Genomic DNA, 14,261 nt, shown 5'->3' with positions numbered 1-14,261 from the left:
CGAAACTACAATACGTAACTGATAAATTATTGAGTACTATATCTGAAACTAATGATATACTATATGTTGGCTAATTGAACTTAAAAATTTATATACACACACACACACACACACACACATAATTGTGTGTGTGTATATATGTATATGCCTTCAAAAGGAAAAAAAAAACACAATGAGCAATGAGATATATCTTGCACCTGTCAGAATGACAAGTAAAAAGATAAGAAATAAATGTTGTTGAGAATGTGGAGCAAAAGGAACCCTGTGATTATTATTTTTTTTTTTTTAGTAAGCAATTTTGAATATCTATTTGTTACAGGGATAGGGATTGAAACATGAGAAACAATAAAAACAAAAACAAACCAGGGAAGTTTCATTCAGAGGTGATATTTTCTCTGGGTCTTGAAAGATAGGTAAGTGTTCATCAGGTAGAGAAAGAGAGAAAAGAAATCCTTGCCTAAGAAAGACAATGAACAACATGTCTGCATTGGAAAAAATACATGATGACCAAAGAAACGGTGATTAGAAACCACGCCCATCATGTGTAATACATGCTCTTACACAGCTCATGTTCTTACACATGAGAGAGCCATTTGGTCCTCCAGTTTTCTACCTGATATTTTTACTTGAAATCTATTTGAGGTATAGCATTATATGAATTTGGGGTATACAAGGTGTTAATTTGATACATTTATATATTGTAATATTATAGCAATAGTGCCTGTCACATGTCACATAATTATTTCTTTGTTTGTGGTGGGAATAATTAAGATCCAGTCTCTCAGCATATTAGTTGATTATTATAATGTTATCTGTTTTCGAAGTGCTGTTCATTAGCACTCCAGGGTTTCTATATCTACTAACTGCAGGTGTGCACCCTTAAATAAAACCTCTCTTCTTCTCCCAACCCCAGCTCCGGATAGTCACCATTTTACTCTCTTTTTACTAGTTTGTTCTTTTAGACTCCACATATAAGTGATACCGTATAGATCTTCTAATCTCCATCTTCATAAGTGGCCTCTCTCTTCACAGCAAGATGGACACCAAAGTATTTGTCTAAAGGTTTTTTACCTCTGTTATTTAACATTAATCAATTTTGATTAATGCTAATATTGGAATAGCATTTAAAAATTCTTAAGACAGATATTAAAATCATTTTATTCTGCAGCATTAGCATCTGTGAAGATAGTACTAGATAACAAAGATAGAATATAAAACTTTGAGGTATTCATGATCTCACGGTGAGGCTCGAAGTTGGGGCAGACAAATGGGTCTTATAAGGTATTATTTTGCCCTTTGGTTCTGTGATTTGTTACGCTACAAGGGCTTCTTTCAGCCAGGGCATGAATGCCTCTCCGCCTCCTGCCCTTCTTCAAAAGTGCTACTAATAACAAGTGAACCTGGTGGTGGGTCTTAAGGAGGGCACATACTGCATGGAGCACTGGGTGTGGTGCATAAACAGTGAATCTTGGAACACTGAAAAAAATAAAACTAAAAAAAAAATAAAAATAATTAGATTAGAATAAGAAAAAAAGGGCTGCTAATAATATAATTGATTTCTTGTTCTTATTTTTATCATCTTCTTTGTAATCAGCTTACAGGATGCAGCTACAATGCCCAATTACTAAAAAAGAAAAACCTCAGGAAAACTTAAAAGTGAAATATTGGGGACTGTTTTTTGATCCTGATACCCATAACTAAATTGTCCTTAATAATGCAGGTGGGAATAGTTGCTGTGCACTGTCCCTAGGTATTGAACTTAGAGTCTGTTCATCTACTGTAATAGAATTCAAAGGTAATAGGGTTGGGATCTTAATTCAGGAACAAATGAGACATCAATATGGCAATGGAAGTGGGTTATGTAATTCATAATAAATCACTAAAAGGAAATGTGAACACTGTCTCACAGTATTTCCATTTGGTGGGTCAGAGATTAAAGAATTAAGTTGTAACTAGAGAATTTAATTACTGTTTAAAAGCTGCTGCTGCTTTGCCTCAGGATGGCTCTTGCTGGTTTCTGGTTGCTGATTTTCTCCATGTTTTTCCTTGAAGCCCGAGTTGAAGTGGAATTATTTATAATTACTAGATATTTTAAAATACACTTTTGTGGATTGTACCAGATAAATATGAACAGTAAAATACAAATGTTTATTAATTCTGCCACCTACATTTCGATACATACCCTTACAGCTTGTTTCAATGCAAACACACACACCCGTGCACACACGCATGCACACACACATTTATTCGTATGTAATCTCCCTTATTAATGTTTCTGTTAACCAAACCTGGTATAATACCATTTAAAATATAGAATTCTCATTTGCTGCACTTAAAATGTGTGGCTTTAATTTTATAAAATTGTAATAGATGTGATTTTTAACATAACATCACTTTCCATTGGCTTTTTTCCTGACAGAGTTGCCACGCAGGGAGTATTTTACTCACTTTGTTAGATCTAGCGCCGCCCCAGGTGCAGTTTTCATTCTTCAGATTAGTGAGGACTTCCCATCGCGGTGTGATTACTTGGTCAAGGGCTTCTTTCTTCCCATTGAATTCAGTCTTTATGGTCTCTATGAAATTCATGGACATCTCTAAATGTAAAGCAACTTTTCTCAGAATGGGTTAAACTCTGATAACATGGGGAAGGGCTGGGTTTTATTTTTGTTTTATTGTTTTGTTTTTTGCTTTAATCATTGGAGATAGGTATTATTTGAGCATTCTCCAGGAAACTCTAAATCTAAAAATACTTGCATTGAGACCATTTCCAAAGTTGGAATAAATAATTACAAAGAAATTAGTCATTTTGATGGCTGCCAATAAAGAAAATTTGGCCAAATAGTGATGGCTCGATAGAGATACAGTACCTGTGAATTAAAACCAAAACACAGACACACACAAAAATCCTGAGTCTAGAGGGGGAAATATGTTCCTTTAATTTGGGAAGAAATAAAATATCTTATTCCTGTGGAAACAAAACCAGTCTTCAATAATTATAAAAATGTAAAAGTAGACATATGAATCATTCCTTAAGAAGGGAATTATTTTTAGTTAAAGGAAAACTACAAAGCAAATGGCTCTAACAATATTTATTTTATTTATCAAGAGTTTATGTAGTAAAATACTTATTCTTTACTGATTAAAAAAAAAAAAAAAGCCAAATTCACAAACTGGTAAACTAAACCAGAAATCTTGGCTAGCTAATTAACCTGGTTGGATATGGTCTAGTAGAGGAAGACTTAATGGGACTATGTTTTTTGTTTTTCTATTAATTGTGACAGATTTTTTTTTCTTACATGAAAGGATATTTCTCTTGCTGCCAGATTCTGTTTCCTATGTGAGCCTATTATTTCCCACCTGAAATGAAAAACTTTGTATTTTCATAAAAGTCAGGGTTTATGTAACACGTATTAAATAGCCGAGAAGTGTATTTGCTTATATAAAATCAAGCAAAATGAACTTTGTAGTTTATTATTTTCCTACTTGATTTTATTAGAATTTCATTCACTGTCACATTATGCCACAGTTCTAGATTAATAAAAAGCTGTTTCATTCAATAATAATTACAGGTATAGGCATTTGAGGTCTAGCAGAGTAACTGAATTATTCTGCCAAAGAAGAAAGCTTATTCCATTTTCCTATTTTAACATCTATAGTGAAAGCTGTTCTATATGCACATATTCAATAAAAGAGGAAAACATGAGAGAAGACCAGAAGACTTTAGCATATATCTGATTGTCAGAACTATGTTAAATGGTCATCTCTGGTTAAAAGGAAGGGTGAGATACTGCATAAAAGTGGAAAAGGAAAAGGAGGGGTTGAAAGGTTGTTGAGTAAATATATTTATGTCAGCTGCCTCCCACCTCACTGACTATTCCATGTTTATATACAATCATTCTATCTCTATATTTAATTTAAATAAAAAGAATTCATCCTCTCTCTTCCAAGGTAGACAGTCCCAAAATTTTATCCAGTTACTGCATTTAGCCTGAAGTCTGTGATCTTTGGGTCATCTCTGCCTCAGCTCCATGTACGATTCCTTGTGACCCTGGGACTTATGTCATTGTCCACCAAAATGCCCAGTGTGTTATTGTAATGAGAGAAGAAGATAGGGTAACAGCAATTTTAAAGTCTCATTCAGTAATCGGGGAAGTGGGAAAGACATGACCACTTTTGATACAGTGGTCTAGACAGACTCCTTCTAGACAGGTACGCTCAGGACTTTCTGACCCTGGTAGCAGGAGTAGTTACTTGGCTAACCAATTTGGCAGGCCCTTGTGCTTTCCAGATGAATTTCTTTTATCCATTTTTCCTCCAGGTCCTTGGTTCTACATCTGGGGAGACCTTCCTTGCCCAGTTTGTCAGTGCCTACACTATAAGCAGGTACTCTGGAAAACAAAAGCAGATGAAAGAGGGCTATAAAAATAATTAAAAGGTACCCACTTTGCAGGACCTATATTCAATTCAGAAAAATACAGAGGAGATTAGCATGGCTCCTGTATGAGGGTAACAAACAAATTAGTGAAGCATTCCTTATTTGATGAGAAGGAGGAGGATAAGCAGCAGCATAAGACTAAGGCATTTGCAGGGGACCTGTGTGGTTCAGTTAGTTAAGCACCTGACTTGATTTTGGCTCATGATCTCAGGGTTGTCAGATCAAGGCCCACATTGGGTTCACACACTGGACCTGGAACCTGCTTGGGATTCTCTCTCTCCCTTTCTCTCTCAATTTAAATAAATAAATTTTAAAAAAGCATTTATTTTAAGTACAGCTGTAGCCAGCCTGAGGCACATTGGACAATACTGTTCCCTGGAAAATTTACCAAGATTCCAGGAGATGGGTTTCAAGACAATTTTACGAGTAACCACATAAACCTTTAACTCTTTAACCACCAAATTTTAACTCTTCACTGTCGGCTCCTCTGCTCTTCTTTCTTGCTTTTGACCTGATGGTTGCTGTCTCAACTTCTGCAAAATAGTAAGCATGCCAAGGTGAGAATGAATGCAACACCACTGATTTTATCTTTGGCGCTGAATTCCCTTCATTGTCACTCAGATTTCCTGAAGGAAACCATTTGAAAAGCCCAGGGGCTACAATTTTCTTTTTGAAGTTGCACTTAGAAACCCTCACTTGTTACATGTAAATTACACTTTTTTTTTTTTTTTAAATATACGGAAACAGCTGGTTCTTCTCGAACTTGTAGGGTTCCAAACTATGATATTCTCAGTCAATTTATATTGCAGGACACAAGCAGAGTGAGCCTCTTTGGGCATAGCTGTGTTCCCTTGCATCTCTGCTTACAGACTGTCTGGATTTAGTCTGAGTACATCTCCCCTGTAGTGCACTTTTGAAAGTAGCCAAACTTAATAAACGTGGCAACATTCTAAATTTTATTCAAACTATTCACATCATAGAAAAGCTTTGCTTGGCATGTGCTCAGAGTTGCAAGGTATAACAAGCAACAGTTTGACCAGCTGTTCTGCTATTGTACTTGGCAATGAATTGGCTTTGCAGACCCAGGTCGTGAAATCTTCACTGGCTGCTCCCATCTTATCCTCCAGTCAGTTCCAAGTATAACAATATCCTGTTATTAAAGCTCCCTTCATTGATTCAAAGTTACTACATTCATCAATATTCTTAGTTGCAAATGAACTACAGTTTGTTCTAATTAGGCTTGGGCAGAAAAAAGATTATTTACTGTTAGGTTGCTCAAGACTTTTTGGAGAGGTCAGAGTACCTGCCTTTGAAGCCACTGTAGAGAAACAATATCCAATTACATCACAGGGTTTCTTTTTCTTCTTCTTCTTCTTTTGTTGTTGTTTTTTTGTTTTTTGGGTTTTGTTTGTTTGTTTGTTTTTTAAGATTTTGTTTATTTATTTGGCAGAGAGCACAAGCAGGAAGAGGAGCAGGCAGAGTGAGAGGGACAAGCAGGCTTCCTCCTAAGCAGGGAATCCGATGCGGGACTCTATCCCAGGACCCTGGGATCATGACCTGAGCTGAAGGCAGGCCCTTAACTGACTGAGCCCCCCCCAGGCGCCCCATCATAGTGTTTCTTTGGAGAAAACAACATTTCCTCATTAATATTTTTGCTCCTCAAGACTAAATATCAGAAACTTTCATCAAAATACTAAAGGCTCCACCACCACTATTGTCAAATGAGCAAATTCTCAGAATAGAACCACTGCTTCACTTGGTTTAATTTTGGGTTCAGATCTTGCTTGAATGTAGGTCAGATATCTGGGCCATCACTACAAAGGAATCTAGGAATGAGAGTTACCTAGCTTCAGTCTTGGGAAGTTGAGGAATATAAGGAGGCCTATAGCCAAAATGGAAGGGGAGTGTTCAGAGAGGCCGAGCATCCATATGCAATGATTCTCCACCACACTACCGTGAACTAAATTGAACTAAATTTCCTGTGGGTTTTTTTTTTTTTTTAAAGATTTTATGTATTTATTTGACAGACAGAGATCACAAGTAGGCAGAGAGGCAGGTGGGGGGTGGGGAGGGGAGCAGGCTTCCTGCTGAGCAGAGAGCCTGATGCGGGGCTCAGTCTCAGGACCCTGAGATCATGACCAGAGCTGAAGGTAGAGGCTTAATCCACTGAGCCACCCAGGCGCCCTAAATCTCCTGTTTTATATGCATTGCAAAATCCTCATGTCATTTTCAGTATTCACAACAGCAGTCCCACAATTGTCCTTACAGAGGAAAAAATGTAAGTTTCTGACAGCTTAAACTTGAAACATAATAGCAAACATTGTTTATTTTTAAATATATTTACAAAAAGCTCTTTGGGAAAGATAAAGTAGGAACTGGCATGTCCTTATGAGAAAAAAAAAAAAAAAAAAAACCCAAAAACCCAGAACCCATGTTAGTAATAGAAGATGTTAATAATAGAGAAATCTAGCTGGGGGACATATGGGGACTCTCTGTATTCTCTTTACAGCTTTTCTCTAAATATGTAATTATTCTAGATTTAAAATTTTAATTAAGAAATGAAAAGAATCAATGAGAAATACAGAGATATTCAAATTCCCTTCAGCAAAATCATAAGAACTAGGGCATGTCATTGATTATGTTTGTTCTGAATCCATTAATATCACATGCAGTTTATTTTGACATTAAAGAAGGAAGACTATGGTTGGTTGAATTATCTAATCAAAGACTCAATCGTGTCTGTACATTAATAGGTGCCCCCAAAATAACTATTATGTGAGTGGATGAGTAGAAGGGTTTATGGGTGAGGGAATGGTGAACTCTTGATGGTACAATAACAAAAAGTACAAACCAAATTAATGAAGAAAATAATGGAAATGTGAGCGGGCATTTGGAAGGTATGCTTCCTCTGGTACAGAGAAATTATTTCTAATAGGAATTTGAAAAGAGATATTACAGTATTACCTCTCTATTTGATATATGCACATACAGAAACACAATGTGTATATATACATGTACAGTTATTAATTATGTACAAGAAAAAATTAGAATACATGTATGTATATCTTATATATATAGTTATACTGTTTTATATGGATTATTACTTACTGTTTGTGTGTGTATATGCACGTGTGTGTGTGTGTCTTTGTATAAAGCTAGAAATCTTTACCTTAAATTCATGACAAAAGCTTGGGCCTCAAATACTTATTCTTAAAACTGAAACAGGATATGTTGATTTTGTTAAATAATAGATTCTAGAAATATTTACCAATCTTTGTTATCTAGAATTTGCTATTTATTGCACCTGTTATTTGCAGGTAAAATTATTTTACATGTCTGTCTCCCAGGATGTACATGAACTCCGATGATTTATTTTATCAAAGGGTGACAAAAAGGATTTATTTCTGCTTTTGTAATATTTTGCATTTTGAGTTTATGGCAATGATAACTATTTTGATTGATATTCTAGGTTTTCTTTCATTTTTCTAAGAATGACACAAATGAACTGAGAGCTGGGTTTTTTGTTTCTACACTGATTTTTTTAATTTTTGATAGCAAAGAAATTAAAATCTGAGCTATTTTTAATATAAATTTTGGGTTAATGCCAAAAATTTCTCTATCTCAATATTCTTACTACTATAACTTCAGGTATGTTATCTTTGGAATTCTGAATTAAATAGGAGACAGCTGTGCTGTCATCTATTCTAAGAACTGTCCTTGGCAGAAAGTGGTTTATTTTGCTGTAATGGATACAGTATCATTGACTAGTCATTTTTCCTTCCCCACTATTTCCACCACATTTTAATAGTAAACTAGCTATTAAGATTGGAGAATTTCTCTAATATGCATGATATTTCTAAGAATGACATTATTTTTCCTTCAAATATAATAAAGGGAATTTTTTGAGGTAAACCTTTGCAGATTTCTTAATGAACATTTTGTGAATGTGAAATGCATGCCAGAAACTATGTTAAGAATAGAGATATTAATAAACCTAGATCCTATCTTCAAAGATAACTTATGAAATGACATTATATTAATGACTGCTATAGATCAAATACTTAAGTATCTGTCACTGTACTAGCTGCTGTAAGACATTATTTCAGTTAATTTCTATAAATATCTTTTAAGACTGGTATCATTAACCCCATTTTATAAACAGATTCATAGAGATGAAGTCAGGTAGAAGTAGTTAGTAGTTCTCAAACCCTGTTAGACCTAATGACCCCCTTTATATAAAGTAATTCACGATGACTTTTTTATGCTGAAACAAAATAATATGTAATTTCATCTACCAATGTAATTTAAAAAAAATAAGCATGATGTTCCAAAAGAAAAAAAAATGTTTAATGTAATCTATTCTAATATGTATTTTAGCATATAAGAGTAAAATACAACTACCCTGGAATACATAATTTAGTAGTTACATGCTTTCATATGTTGGCAGAATGAGCATATATATGACTATCTCAAGTACAGACTGATACAAATACTTTGATTCAGATACTTTGAGCAATTTTGACATTGGTAATATAATCCTCAAAGTGGGAAATGGCTCTTGGTATAGTTCTGAGCAGCAACAACAAAATTTTCCTTTGATTAGTGCTTTAGACTCTAGCTGTTTTCTAAGAAATTTCTATGTCTTAAAATAAGCAAAAGAGTTGGTGTTTATATGTAAAAAAAAGTCCCAAAATGAGGTGATTTTCAATTCATTTAGCATCTTTATTAATGTCTTTGCATTATTTCAAATTATGCAAGCTGTCTAGTAGATGGTAAGGTATCCAAATCCTGGGCCTTCCCCAGCCTAAGGCCACTAGTGCATCTAAATGTTTATAGCAATCAAAAAACAACAACAACAACAACAACAACAACAACAAAACCCCCAGAAATTGCCAAAATGTTCTATGTAGAAAGCTCTAGCTTTACATAGAAATAGTGGGGCTTATTTTTCACATCGCCATGTCATACAGCAAGTTTTATTCTTAAATGTGCTGTATGATCTTGCCCATAGGTTAATGGGAGAGAGAGAACTCTGTCAATAGTTCTTAAGTATTTTTTTTAAGATTTATTTATTTATTTGACAGACAGAGAGCACAAGTAGGCGGAGAGGCAGGCAGAGAGAGAGGAGGAAGGAGGCTCCTCACTGAGCAGAGAGCCTGATGTGGGGCTTGATCCCAGGACCCTGGGATCATGAGCCGAGCCAAAGGCAGAGGCTTTAACTCACTGAGCCACCCAGGCGCCCCAGTTCTTAAGTATTTTTTATGCCATGAGTCCATTTGGCAATCTGGTGAAAACCATGGATGCTTTTCAAAATCATTTATTTGTAAATTCCTAACATAAATTACATAGAATTGAAGAGAAAATCAATTACTTTGAAGAATACTTTCAGTACAATAAATGATAGTTACAAATAATATTACAAATTTCTTAACAATGATAATATTACATGTAAATATCTTGGTTTTATTGGTGACAAAATTTTTCAGGTACTCATAGTATAGCTGTGGTTTATTGTTTATATTCATAATGAAAAGAAAATAAAGGTGAAATTACTTTATTATTGTTTCTTCTTTCAAGTTGTTTAAATTCCAGTTAGTTAATATATCGTGTAATATTAGTTTCAGGGGTAGAAGTTGTGATTCATCATTTATACAATGTTCAGTGCTCATGACAACAAGCGCCCTCCTTCATACGCTCCTCCCATCACCCATTTAGCCCATTCCGGACTCTCCTCCCCTCCAGCAAACCTTAGTTGTTCTCTACAGTTAAGAGTTTATTTTCTGATTTGCCTCTTTCCCCCCTATATTTATCTATTTTGCTCCTTAAATTCCATATATGAGTGAAATCAAATAGTATTTGTCTTTCTCTGTCTGACTTATTTTGCTTAGCATGATAACTCCAGCTCAATCCCCATTGTTGAAAATTTCAGTCCTTTTTAATGGCTGAGAAATATTCCATTATATATATATGCCACATCATCTTTAACCATTCATCAGCCAATGGACATGTGGGCTCTTTCCATAATTTGGCTATTGTTGATAACGCTGCTGTAAACATTGGAGTGCTGTGCCCCTTTAAATCAGTATTTTTGTATCCTTTGGGTAAATACCTAGTAGTGTAGTTGCTGGATCATCTGGTAGTCCACTCTTTATTGTTTTTTTTTAATTTTTTTTTCAAATATTTTATTTATTTATTTGACAGAGAGACAGATCACAAGTAGGCAGAGTCAGGCAGGAAGAGAGAGAGGGAAGCAGGTTCCCTGCTGAGCAGAGAGCCTGATGCAGGACTCGATCCCAGGACTCTGGGATCATGACTTGAGCCGAAGGCAGAGGCTTTAACCCACTGAGCCACCCAGGCGCCCCTGTTTTAATTTTTTAATTCAAATTCAATTTAATTAACAAATAGTGTATTATTAGTTTCAGGGACAGAATTTAGTGAGTCGTCAGTTACATGTAACACCCAGTGCTTGTTATATCAAGTGTCCTCCTTAATGCCCATCATCACCATTCCCCTACCCACCTCCCCTCCAGCAACCCTCAGTTTGTTCTCTATAGTTAAAAGTGTCTTATGGTTTGCCTCCCTCACTATTTTTTTTATCTTATTTCATTATTCATTCTCTTCCCCTATGTTCTTTTGTTTTGTTTCTTAAATTTCATGTACGAGTGAAATCACATGATATTTGTCTTTCTCTGACTTATGTTGTTTATCATAATACCCTCTAGTTCCAGTCACATCATTGCAAATGACAAGATTTCATTCTTATTGATGGCTAAGTAATATTCTATTATCATATCTTCTTTATCCATTATCTGATGATGAACATCTAGGCTTTTTCCATCTTTTGGTTATTGTGGACATTGCTGCTATAAACACTGGGGGGCATGTGCCCCTTTGAATCACTATATTTGTATCCTTTAGCTAAATACCTAGTAGTGTAATCATTGGGTCATAGGCTATTTCTGTTTTCCTTACTGTTTTCCAGAGTGGGTGCCGTTTAATTTCCCACCAACACTATAAAAGGGTTCCCATTTCTCCACATCCTCATCAACATCTATTGTTTCCTGACTTGTTAATTTTAGCCTTTTGACTGGGGAGAGGTGGTATCTCATTGTGGTTTTGATTCATATTTCCCTGATGTCAAGTGACACTGAGCATTTTTTCATGTGTCTTTTGGCCATTTGGATGTTGTCTTTGGAGAAATGTCTGTTCATGTTTTCTGCCCATCTCTTAACTGTATTTATTTTGGGCAGTGGTGTTGAGTTTGAGAAGTTCTTTATAGATTTTGGATACTAGCCCTTTATCTGATATTTCATTTGTGAATATCTTCTCCCATTCTGTGTAGGTTGCCTTTTAGTTTTGTTGATTGTTTCCTTTACTGTGCAACAAGCTTTTTAGCCTAATGAAGTCCCAATAGTTCATTTTTGCTTTTATTTCCTTTGCCTCTGGAGGCACTGTCTAACAAGAAATTGCTATGGCTGCAGTCAAAGAAGTTGTTGTCTCTGTTCTTCTCTAATTGGATGGATGGATTCCTTTCTCACATTCAGGTCTTTCATCCATTTCAAATTTATTTTTCTGTACAGTGTAAGAGAGTGGTCCAATTTAGTTCCATTCTTCTGTAAGTGCAGTTGCTGGATAGAAGGTAGTTCTATTTTTAACTTCTTGAGGAACCTTCATACTCTTTTCCAGAGTGACTGCACCAGCTTACATTCCCACCAACAGTGTAAGAGGGTTCCCCTTTTACCACATCCTCGCCAACATCTGTTGTTTCCTGGGTTGTTAGTTTTAGCCATTCTGACTGGTGTGAGGTGATATATGATCATAGTTTTTATTTGTATTTCCTTGATGATGAGTGATGTTGAACATCTTTTCATGTGTCTATTAGCCATTTATAGGTCTTCTTTGGAAAAATGTCCATTCGTGTCTTCTGCCTATTGTTTAACTGCATTATTTGGTTTTTGGGTATTCAGTTTTATAAGTTCTTGATATGGTTTCGATGTTCTTTATCTATTATCTGATGATGAACATCTAGGCTGACCCTATTTCATCCACTTTCATCCACCTACCCCATGTTGGAGATCCTTATGCTAAAGTAAATGCATGTGTAGAGCAAATTGGAACTCATCATTGATCATCCTAACTGGCTCAATAGCTACAAAAAAAAAAAAAAAAGAAAGAACAGGCGATGACCCAATGCTTAAAGAATGATTGGTTGGCGGGTAGAAAAGCATAGGGAAGAGTGTATACAGTGTATAGGGTCAGGAAACACCATAATATTTGTGGGCAATACTAACATCATATGTGTGGGCTCAACAAGAGTAGGTGGAAGAAACCTTGAAATGAAAAATGGATTCAAGTGTGCAGTTTATTCTTAAAAACAGAAGGGTTTTTCTCTAACTCTAATTGATATAACAGTATCTTATACTTACTGGGATTTATAGTTTACTAAGTACAAGCACATAACTGTATTGTCATTTATACTCTGTGACATCCATAGAAGTAACATTAACTTTATATGGATGGTACAGGATTTTCTGAGTATGGCTGTGTTTTTCTAGAAAACCATTGCAAATAAGAAATACATCAAAGAGAAAATACACTAAATATTTTTGACCCATATTTGATTGCATTCAATTCAGTTAAAGGAAATATGTTTGAATAGGGTATTGCCCCTTAGGAACATTGCTTAACTAATGCAACATTTTTCGATGTCCCTGACACCTGTAACATCCTCTAGATAGAATGGGTCAGTGGGAAATCTCATTTCTTAGATAACATACTACACCTTTCTGGATTAGACAGATTTAAAAGGAGTTGCTAACATCAAATGACACGTAGAGCAGTTACCAATGGTTGTTAACTTATCCACATTTATTTTCAGTGAGTGCCATAACTCCACAGATCGAATCAAAGTCAGAGTGTGGGATGAAGATGATGACATTAAATCCAGAGTCAAGCAACATTTCAAAAAGGAGTCAGATGATTTTTTGGGACAAACAATTGTAGAAGTGAGGACCCTGAGTGGAGAGATGGATGTCTGGTACAACTTAGGTGACTATTTTTAAATTTACTTGAAAAACAGTTAAATAAAATTTGAGTATCTGTGGCCTATGTTATATTCCCATATAAGTCAAAATAAGCAGTGTCTTTCTACAACATTCTGCTGAAATATTTATTCAAATTCAGTATTATTGTAAGATGTTGGTAAATTTGAGATGAAATGAGAAAGCCTTTCCAAAAATCAACTGGTTGTCTTTTAGGAGAAAAATATCCCATTCTTGATTTTAAATTCATAAATATAGCTTCAAAAACTTTGCTGAAAGTATAGGAAACAACATATGACTTTATGCTGTTTGACTTATTTCCTTTTGGTCCCTTAATGACATTTTAGCAATAAAGGAAAGGTGTATTTTGGATATCTTTCGAATGATGATATAAAAGTAGGGTTTAGTTAGCCAAGACATACAAATGTGGACTTATGTTTACCCTGTTGATAAAAATATTGAGAATATATTTAGTTGGCATGACTTTTTAAATGAAATTTTATTAGGAACCGAGAATTAAATAAAGCTTTATTTTGACTTTTACAGTAATTGAATAATAACCTAGAATCTTCAGTGCTGATTGAATAATAGTAAAAAATATATGGATCAGCTCAGTTTCTATAAAGGACGTGACCCAAAATATCTTTTTTTTTTAAACGTTTTTGCCTATAGTTGATACACAATATTCCATTAGCTTCAGGTGTACAACATAGTGATTCAACTCTATATTTTACGCTATGCTCACACAAGGGTAGTACTGATCATCACCATGCAACATTGTTACA

General features: G+C 35.0%; 1 protein-coding gene and 1 non-coding gene across 2 annotated transcripts in view; both read left to right on the top strand.

Annotated features, from left to right (window-relative positions):
- UNC13C (unc-13 homolog C) overlaps positions 1–14,261 on the top strand; it is a 601,184-nt gene that overhangs the window by 290,985 nt on the left and 295,938 nt on the right. The window contains exon 13 of the mRNA XM_032864917.1: positions 13,314–13,483. Coding sequence (XP_032720808.1) covers positions 13,314–13,483 — 170 coding nt within the window. The remainder of the gene's footprint in view (positions 1–13,313; positions 13,484–14,261) is intronic.
- LOC116872135 lies at positions 4,436–4,541 on the top strand. The gene has a single exon (XR_004383601.1). It is a non-coding gene; the product is annotated as a U6 spliceosomal RNA (small nuclear RNA).

This window comes from Lontra canadensis, unplaced genomic scaffold (assembly GCF_010015895.1).
Source record: "Lontra canadensis isolate GAN:19392208 unplaced genomic scaffold, GSC_riverotter_1.0 scaffold28, whole genome shotgun sequence".
NCBI classification, from domain to species: Eukaryota; Metazoa; Chordata; class Mammalia; order Carnivora; family Mustelidae; genus Lontra; species Lontra canadensis.
The sequence above is the reverse complement of the archived record's forward strand: the minus strand, read 5'-3'. Positions and strand labels throughout refer to the sequence as shown.